The following is a 10,108-nucleotide window of genomic DNA, read 5'->3' as shown; positions in this document are numbered from 1 at the left end:
CTTTTTTTGGTTTTTCTAGAGAATGTGCCACACTAGCTTTTTTTTAGCGCAATGCGTCACACTTGCTGTGGTGAGCCACATTGCTACCACGTGAAAACGGCCCACGACCCGGCCACCACATAGGCTGAGCCCAGGCCCAACATGGACACCTCCACGGACTACTTTAGCGGTTGCCGCCGCCGACGAGGCTACCCTCGCCTGCACTCCCACACAGATCGACGGCCATGGAGACGGAGGCGGGCGGACGCAGACCTGGTTCCGGCTCCAAGAAGAGGAAGAGAGCGCCGCTCGAGGCAGCGGCCGAGGGCAGAGCCGCCGGCAACCAAGGGCCCCAGCCCGGAGCGGGAGAAGACGAAGACGAAGGGGCTGCCGAGGACCGCATCAGCCAGATCCCCGACGCTGTGCTGGGCGAGATCGTCTCCCTCCTCCCCACCAAGGACGGCGCCCGCACCCAGGTCCTCGCGTCCCGGTGGCGCCACCTCTGGCGCTCCGCCCCTCTCAACCTCGACTGCGGCGGCCTCCTCCCAATCCCAACCCACCACTCCGATCTCGATCGCCTCGTCTCGCGCATCCTCGCCGCCCACACGGGCCCCGGGCGCCGCCTCTGCGTGCCCTGGAGGAACGGCCGCAAGGCCGCCAAGCTGGAATCCTGGCTCCGGTCGCCCGCCCTCGACAACCTCGAGGAGCTCGAGTTCAACAACCAATCACCAGGATCCCTCTCGCGCCTTCCGGCGTCCGCCTCCCGGTTCGCCGCCACGCTCCGCCTCGTCAGAATCGAATCATGCCACCTCCCCGACGACACCGTCCAGTCGCTTCGTTTCCCCCAGCTCAAGCACCTTGCACTCGTCAAGGTCGTCATCTCGGAGGGCGCATTGGCCAGCCTCATTCTTGCGTGCCCCGCCATGGAGTGCTTGCTGCTTTGGTACATCTCCGGAGTCCGTCGCGCCCGGATCAGCTCCCCTCGGATCAGAAGCATCGGCGTTATCGCTCTAGTTGGTTCAAACTCCATGGGCATGCCCAACTTGGACGAACTCGTGATCGAGAATGCCCCATCTCTTGAAAGGCTGCTCCACTTCAACCTACGCGATGACCTGCGAGTATCGGTGATCGACGCGCCTAAGCTGGAGACCTTCTGCATCGTTCAGAACGATCGTTTCAGCTTCGGCAGGATCGTCGAGGTACTTCTAAGCTGCATTTGCATTGTTTAGTGACATGGCGTGTCGGCTGGCCTGATACTGTGCTTCACGTTTCATAAAAAGCATGTAGGTGCTGATAGCCCGACAACGATGGCGCGCACCGTCAAGATCTTGGCATTCAGTGTGCGCTTTTTTAGTCTGGATATGATTGTTGATTTCATGAGACTCTTTCCCTGCCTGGAGAAGCTGTACATACAGAATAAGGTGACCATGCAATCTTCATTGACAATTCATACTGTTCAGCATTGCCTTTGATATACCTGGGTTGTTCTAACTTTTGAAGTTGTCAATTGTTTCTCAGTGTAATACTCTTTTCCGGTCAATGTCAAGGAAGAAAGGGCCGAAGAATTGCTGGCGTCGCAAACATCGGAACCTTGATATCACATGCCTTGATACTCATCTGAAGACAATAGTGTTGGAATCCTATCGGGGGGTTCTGTCTGAAGTTAACTTCGCCACATTCTTCGTACTGAACGCGAGAGTGCTCGAGTCGATGACGTTTCAGGTGAAAAACATCGACGAGGAGTTCATCGCGAAACAGCAGAAGTTGCTTCAGGTGGAGAACAGGGCCTCAAGGGGTATTGAGTTTCACTTCACGGATGATAGATGTCTTCGGGATTTTCCGGATATCCGCCACGTCCGTGATTTGGATCTGACCGATCCCTTTGTGCGTTGAGTCGTCGATGCCGCGACTGGATTCAGTGTGCTGAAGAGGTGTCCATGTCTTTCTCATTTTGTGCTATCGTGGACCTTTTATGACAATTATTATACAGTTTTGCTAGAACTCATCTAGATGAGATTTAATTTGGTCTCATTCACCTTTTATAGCCATTGGATGTGGTGCTATAAGATGCGTGTGTGCTGATATGGGTTGTATCCGTTGTTCTTGTTTTTCAGGTGAATGGGACCAAATTACGTCTCATCTAGATGAGTTCTAGGTACTCCCATTATTATACATGTTATGTGTGATGTGACGCAATATGTGAGGACTGCACTCACTGCAGAATCTCTGAGGCACAGATGAGCCGTGCGTCATCGCACTGAAGATTTTAACTGACTGATGGTGCTGTGTTTCTCTAGTTTGTATGACTGCCACTGATAGTTATCGTGGTCCATAGCATCGACCATTTCGGTTATTTTTGCTGAGAATTTAATTGGTGAGCTTTGAACAGGAGGTGTGCTGTGAATCGGAAGCATCATGAAGAACACGAAGCAAAACTTCAAAGGCACCAATTCACGGTGTATCATTCACATGTGTGAACTTTAGAACTGAAATGAGGTGTTCCAGACACAAACAATGAGCAAGGGGCAACTGCCCCACACAGGCATCTATCCATCCATCATATGAAAATGCACTTTTGTGAAGGAATACTAGAGATACTGGCAATGGTATTGCTTCCTAACCATGAACACAAATTGTATCCAAGAGAATGGTCCAGGAACTTGCAGAAAAACCGCCATTTATTATCCGCATACCATAAACACTTGCAAAGATAGTCAAACTATGGTGCTTGCAGCGGTGTGTTAGCAAGTTGGCCCTGATGATACATCAAATGAGATTTACCGGGCAACTACACAGAAAAAAAGCAAAACAAAACAGAAAACAAAAACTAGATCATCTACAACAGCATGGCGTCTATGAAGCCAATCTGATCCTATGACAAGAGGCATCCGGTGGGATGTACACAATGTCTAACAAAGTTGGAAAAATCTACAGCCCTTTCACAAAATATATCGCAGAAGGATCACAAAAACGCAAGAGCGCTAGCAAGACTACTGCTTCGAGCTCGGTCGCTTGGGCATTCCTCTCTGAACATCACAGCCTTTTTGCAAGAACAAGCAGAACATCAGCCTTTTGCAAGTACAAGCGGTTCGTCCATTCAGCCTTCCAAGGGCGTCACTGGGGAGGGAACCAGCCACCATTGTAGAACCCATTTGATGGCCTTGGGGCCGAGTGGTGGCTGCTTTGGTTGACATGTTGTGTATGGTTTCTAGTATCGTCAACGGAGGGAGCGGAGTAATCTGGTGGTGCGACTTTATTCAAGTCTTGCTGCAGAGGAAAGTAGTCCGCGACAGTTGGATCCAGAACAGGGATGTCGCCTGTGAGGGTCTTGAACGCGAACTCGATGCATGGGTCTGACCAGGAATTCCCAAATGATGGCAGGGCGAACCCAGATGGGTCAGCACCTCCAGGCTCTGCAGTCTGTGTTGGCAAAACAGGTTCTGGGGTAGGCGCATACTGCGGCTCAACATTTGACGAGGAGGTTGCAATGGGTGCTGCGTCTATTTGCATCGGAACCGACGACTTCTGATGTTCAGCATTATTATTCCAGAAGCCCGTGGCAGGTGCTCCATGTCCCCACTCAGGAGCCGGAGAGAAACCAGACTGTTGGATAGGATTTTCAGTATAACGTGGCTGCAAGTATCTGGTATTGTTTTCCCGAATAGCTTGTATTTGGTTGACAGTTAAACCCTGGATCAGCTGTGACCGACTGGTGGTATTTTCCTGCATAGTTTGTGCCTTGCTGACAGAGTTAGCTTGACTGAAGCGTAGTTGATTGGCGGTGTTTTCCTGGCTAATCTGCATTTGATTCACAGTATTTACTGGGCTTGGCTGGGAGTGCTTAGTGAAGTATTCCTGAATAGTTTGTCTTTGATTAACAGGTAAACCTTGGACCAGCTGTGACCGATCAGTGCTATTTCCCTGTACGGTTTGCATTTGCTTCACAGCGTCGGCTTGACCTAATTGTAATCGAATGGCGGTGTTCTCCTGGTTACCCTGCATGTGGTTCACAGCGCCTGCTTGCCTCAGCAGTGAGTGATTCACAAAGAATTCCTTTGTAGCTCGTAAAACGTTGGCTGTGTCTGCCTGGCTTGACTGTAACTGATTCTGATTGGCAGTGTGTTGCTGATTAGTTTGTATGTGATTCACAGTGCTTCCATGGCTTTGTGGTAACTGTGAGTAATTGGCAACGTATTTCTGTCCAGTCTGCTTTTGAAAGGGTGACTTTTCTTGGCTCGAACGTAACTGACTGGCAGTATTTTTCTGATTAGTCTGTTTCTGATGCGTAGTGTCTGCTTTTCTCAGCTGTGAGTAGTTGGTAGTGTATTTCTGCATACCATGCATGTGATTGGCATTCTCTGCTTGGTTCGACTGTAACCGACTGGCAGTACTCTCCTGATTGGTCTGTATTCGATTGGCAGTGGCTGCCTGGCTCAACCATAACTGACTGACAGCGCCCACATGATTGGTCTGCACTGGAACGACAGTATCAGCTTGGATTTGGGTGACAGGGTCTGGTTGGCACAGCTGTGACCGATTGACAGTGCCCTCATTGATCTGCACTGGAACGGCAGCATCTGTTTGCCTCGACTGTAACTGATTGGCAGTGTTCCCATGCTTGGTTTGCATTTGAATGACAGTGTCTGCCTGGCTCACATCCGCAGTTTTTTGTTGAATAAGCTGTACCTGATTGACAAGATTTACCCTGGTAGGTCCATCTTCAGGCTCAGTGTTTCCTTCAGGATTAACTTTTCGTACATCCACAGTTTTTTCTTGAATAGGCTTTACCGGATTGGCATGATTTACAATGGTCGGCTCATCTTGAGGCTCAGTGTTAACTTCAGGATTAACCTTCCGTGCAACTAAGCGGGGTGACACTCTGGGAGTGAGAGGTGTGGCGACCTTTTTAGACATGGTTTTACGCTTCTTGGTTTTCACCTCTGCATTTGGTTCTTTTCTTTGAACAGATCTCTTTCCCCTTGAAGCACGCTGTCGAGAGACCGGTTGCACGCTCTTGTGTTCTGAGGGATCAACCTTGTCCGCATATTTTTGCATCAGTTTCATGACTTCAGACACTGGTAACATTGTATTTTGAGTATATGTCTTGAGCATTTCTTCCCACGGTAGCCTGATCCCTTCTTCAGTTAGTAATTCACATTGAATAGCCTTATCAGCAGTACCTGGTCTTGCGTATTCTGATGATGTTCCTGTCTGAATTTGATAAAATAATCTAATAAGTTGTAATCATCAGAAAAACAAAAAGGAAGCCACATATATAAGAGATTTTTCTTTAACCTATCCCCTGAAGTTTAATGCATGATCTATCTAATGAAACTAAATTTCAGAGACCAACTGCTTTATGATATATCAGTCATCTAAAGTTCTAAACCACTTGCATGTTCTCTTATCTGATTTTAACACAATAGTCAGAAAAAGAAAAGGTGGCTCATATACTTAAATCTTTGTTTGACCCATCTCCTAAAGTTTCGCATCTGATCCATCTAATGAAATTAAAATTCAGAAAGTAACGGAGCTTTATGATCGTCTATGACCTACGCCACAGGGCGCATCGGAACTCCCAGCTCTCTGCACAAACAGCACAACAGCAGTACCATTTCTACTTTCTACAAAAGAACAACCAGGACAAGAGCAATTTACAAGTGGCTGGTTGTGCCCACTGCACAACCTAGAATTGCCACATGATGAGGAGCAAACTTGCCAGTATCAATTAAGAGTAGAAGGATTAGCTGGAGCTTGGTTCAAGGAATGGTAACTACAATACCTACATACATAGCACTTGCATTCTTTCTATGTTCTAGGGGAACAAACATGCAAGCTACAGAAAGTGAAAACAATAGGAGGAACTCACATAATCTTGATTCTGTGTAATACAAGCATCCTGGGCAGTTCTCTTCTTTGGCCTAACATTGCATTTACTTATGTCTCCTGATTCAATATAACGTTGCACGTCCTTCAGAGAGCGAAATTCATAACCACTGACTGGGTCAGTGTAGTACTGCAGAGATCAAAAGAATTAGAGGTAAAACAAGGGATTCACCAAAAAATACACAAAACAATGTCAAGGAAAATTAGATTTTTGGGAGGCATTCTAATAAGAAAACTCGAGTATATCTTCAGAACACTAAAAAGACAGCTCAGTAAGCGGCCAAAGCTAATTGCTATCAACACGGTTAAATACTAATAACCTATTCAGAAAATCAGCTTCTTGAAAGTCCTTGAGAATGATGGGACTAAAAGTGTAATCAGTTACTGGCTTCAAGCATATTTTACAGTAACAATGACTATCACGTAGTAGATGCAGAGTAAAAGCATGCTAGGAGGCAGGAAAGACTGAAAGAGTCGGTGCTGAATATGATATAAGGAGAGTGAGTTGAGAATGAAGAGAAAATACTATCTTGTGGACTCAGGCTCTACGTTTATGCCTTAAGGTCTTTCTCCTTACCGTTCTTTAGATTAAAATAAAGCACAGCCACATTATAGTAGGCTAGTAGTACAATGTTCAACATGACATTTTGATATGGATGCTGGTGATACATTATTTCAATTTGACGTGAAACTAGGTTGGCTAAAATAGCTTAGATTTTAGATAGACAACGCTCAAAGAGATAAAGAGCAAGCAGAAAAGGATCATTGCAGCATACTGGATCACTCTTAGTTCCGTCCTTTCTTGGCCTGACTTCTTTCCGCCATCCATCAGGCAACTGCCCCTTACTGAGTAGCCCATCCTTGATTTGGACCTAGTAGTGACAATTATAACATCTTAGCCATATTATAGTAGGCTGGTAGTACAATGTTCAACATGACATTTTGATATGGATGCTGGTGATACATTATTTCAATTTGGCATGGAACTAGGTTGGCTAAAATAGCTTAGATTTTAGATAGACAAGGCTCAAAGAGATAAAGAGCAAGCAGAAAAGGATCATTGCAGCATACTGGATCACTCTTAGTTCCGTCCTTTCTTGGCCTGACTTCTTTTCGCCATCCATCAGGCAACTGCCCCTTACTGAGTAGACCATCCTTGATTTGGACCTAGTAGTGACAATTATAATATCTTAGCTCTACCGTTTTAGACAGAGTGGAGCGAGAGAGGGAAATAGTACAGCAGCATACCAGATCAGTCGTGTGCCTTAATCCAGTCTTGCTGGAGCTTTCTTCTTTCCACCATCCATCAGGCCCCTTCATGACTGGTTCATCCTTGCCCTGAACCTAGTAATGGAATGAGTCAGACATAGTGTATTATATTTATATAGAGCAGGCAGGAGAAAAAATACATCGTGGAATACCTGATCACTCTTGTAATTCAATCGATCCTTTACTGGTATGTCTTCTTTGCAACTTCCATCTGGCCCCTTAATGTCTGGGCTATCCTTGAGTTGCACCTAGTGGAATAATTATATAATTATAGTTAGATATAGCGTTCAGATGCAAACCAACAAAAGCAAAGATGATTACAACATACCAGATCACTCTTGCAATTTGATCTATTTTTCCCTGGACTGTCTGCTTCACATTCATCAGGTGACCCCTTAATGACTGGTTCATCATTGCTTTCTACCTAGCAAGGAAAAGAGAAGTGATGATTTTTTATATATATACACTAATATGTTGCACCCAAAACAAACAAAAAAGGGAACAATTTAGAGATTTGCATACCTTATCAGCGGGGCGTCTTCTAACACGCCCACTTCGTGTTCTAAAACATGGATCCTTGGGGGTATCCATAGCAGAGTTTCCTCTAAGAAGCCCACTTCGTGTTTTAGAAGATGAATCTTCATTGAAATCCATAACAATGTTTCCCCTAACAAGCCCACTTCGCGTTTTAGAACATGAACCATCATTGGAATCCACATCAATGTTTCCTCTAACAAGTTCACTTTGTGCTTTAGAACCTGAACTATCATTGGAATCCATAGCAATGTTTGCTCCAACAAGCCCACTTTGTGTTGTAGAGTACGAACCCTTGCTGGAATCCGCGATATTGTTTGCCCTAACAAGCCCACGTCGTGTTCTAGAAGAAGGGCCATTATTGCAATCCACGGTGTTGTTTACCTTAACAAGCCCACTTTGTGCTTTAGAAGATGAACCCTCACTGGAATCCACAATATTGTTTACCCTAACAAGCCCACTTCGTGTTTTAGAACATGATAGCTCGTTGGGATCCATGTTGCTGTTTCCCCTGGCAATCTGACTTCTTGTTCTAGCAGATGAATTGTCGCTGGGATCCCTGATATTGTTTCCCCTGACAAGGCCACTTCTAGTTCTAGAACGCGAGCTCCCGCCAGAAGACATAATGATGTTACTTCAATTCACAAAGACCTGTCCAATTGGCAATTGCACAGCAAAACAGAAGCATAAATGTTTCTGTGGCCACATGAGGAAATGCTGATGTCATCCTGCAACAATTTTGCAAAAACAAATGAGCATGCATAAAGGACAGATATAATGTTATGAGACTATATTTCCAAGTATACTTTCATCGAAATAACTGAGGAGCAGTTTAAGTTACTACGTGCTTTTGGCTTTAGCAGTTTAGCCTTGCTACTGCATACTCTTTTCAGCTTTCTGTGACCTATTATAACTCCATTCAGCCCTTTCTGTGACAAGGGAAGTCCTGTCGATATCATCAAAATAGGCTTAGGGCATGTTTGATAGGGTGTATTTGTCTGGAGTATTTTTGGTACCTAGTCAATCTACAGCCCATGTTTTCAAGTCTTTAACTAGCTAAGAATCTACTCCCACCAATACATTATGTACGTAAAAAGAATCTGCACGTGGCCTTTTCAATATTCATAAGAATTACTTCCTTGCAGAAAAAAATTCTCTGACTAATGCTGATATTTATACCTTCCTATTGGCGGTACATAAAACTTTAAGAGAAAAGGAAATTCATTTGAAGGGCGAAAATCGCGGGAAATTGGTGGCTCTCTTTGGATTGGAGGCACCGTGATATGACACACGACAACACGGGGACTTCTATCTACGATCGACACCTTACATGCACCTCCACGATAAAATCATCTTCACGCATCCATCAATACACTAAACCGCCACCAAAAGGTGGCCATGCCAACCGTAACGGCGCGGCGCATGGAGAATGTCCAGCTACGTAACCGAGAAACCCCGTCGGCGCTTAAGTTGCTATATCTACGCGCCACCACGCGTCTGTCTTTTAGCGCGAATAAGTAATAACGCAACCTGTATAGTCCCAACGGTCACCACCCGTGGGACTACTACATCACCAGAGACCTTCCTTTCTATTGCGCTAATCGCCAACGAACATTCCAAAAAGGATGAGCAAACGCCTTATCACGACGCGGGACTTCGTTTATGGACCACTAGCTGGCCTTCCTGCGCAAGCCCTGTCCCAATTTGAGCAACAGGACACATACAAAGTGGTCGAGAATAGATGGATCAGCCGGCCACATCCCGAGATGAAGGCCTACTCGGACTACTGGACCAGGCCACACTCCGTCGCCAGAACCCCAAACCAATCCGCCCCACACGTCCACGGCGACCCTACCCAACGGGGCGGAGCACCTCCGCCCAGAATCACCGAACATCGAACGCGCCGGAGGCCGCCGGGCCCCGCCAATCGCCACCCGGCGTGCCGGCCCCGTAGCCCGGAGACCCCAACCGAATCGGCCCGCCGCGCGTTTGTCGGAGACAGGGAGCAGGACGGGGAAATCGATCGGGGAGGAGGGCACACGTACCGTCGTCCTCCCCGCGCCACGGCGGGGGGCGGGGGCGGCGGTGGGATCTGCGCCGCGCTGACCTCCTTCCTTCGACGCCGGGGCGGCGGCCGGTGCCGGCTAGGGTTAGCGGAGGCGGGTGTGGGGGGAGGAGGAGCCGAGTGGGAGAGGGACTTTTCGCGAGGACGGCGAGGCGGGCTGGCTCGGCACGACAACGCTTCGCTCGGATGATGATCTCACTCGCTCAGACTGACCCGACCGCGGTGGAAGGGGGAATGGAAAGGCTGCCGTCCATTCCCCGTTTCGCCAACGTGGGGGAGACATTCCCGTCCTGATCCACTGCTCGATTCTTGTTAACCACTTTGGGGCTTTGGGCGTGCGTTCGTTCGTTAGGTCAGGTTTTGTCACTAATGTCG

At 47.2% G+C, this 10,108-nt stretch overlaps 2 protein-coding genes across 2 annotated transcripts; one reads left to right on the top strand and one right to left on the bottom strand.

The window, feature by feature from the left end:
- The first annotated feature begins 209 nt into the window (after positions 1-209).
- LOC123169625 (F-box/FBD/LRR-repeat protein At3g26920) lies at positions 210-1,947 on the top strand. Its single transcript, XM_044587494.1, has 3 exons — positions 210-1,178; positions 1,260-1,400; positions 1,498-1,947. The coding sequence occupies exons 1-3, from the start codon at positions 225-227 to the stop codon at positions 1,870-1,872; spliced, it is 1,470 nt and encodes a 489-aa protein (XP_044443429.1). The 5' UTR covers positions 210-224; the 3' UTR covers positions 1,873-1,947.
- Positions 1,948-2,639: 692 nt separating this feature from the next.
- LOC123169714 (methyl-CpG-binding domain-containing protein 13) lies at positions 2,640-8,396 on the bottom strand (the record flags this gene model as incomplete). The annotated part of the gene is given in 8 exon segments (XM_044587584.1): positions 2,640-5,190; positions 5,849-5,995; positions 6,642-6,737; positions 6,937-7,032; positions 7,114-7,209; positions 7,287-7,382; positions 7,463-7,558; positions 7,657-8,396. Coding segments are annotated over 8 exon segments (3,360 nt in total). The 3' UTR covers positions 2,640-3,093.
- Between the last annotated feature and the right edge of the window lie 1,712 nt (positions 8,397-10,108).

Source organism: Triticum aestivum, chromosome 7D, assembly GCF_018294505.1.
Source record: "Triticum aestivum cultivar Chinese Spring chromosome 7D, IWGSC CS RefSeq v2.1, whole genome shotgun sequence".
Lineage (NCBI taxonomy): Eukaryota > Viridiplantae > Streptophyta > Magnoliopsida > Poales > Poaceae > Triticum > Triticum aestivum.
This window is presented reverse-complemented; position numbering and strand designations above follow the sequence as displayed.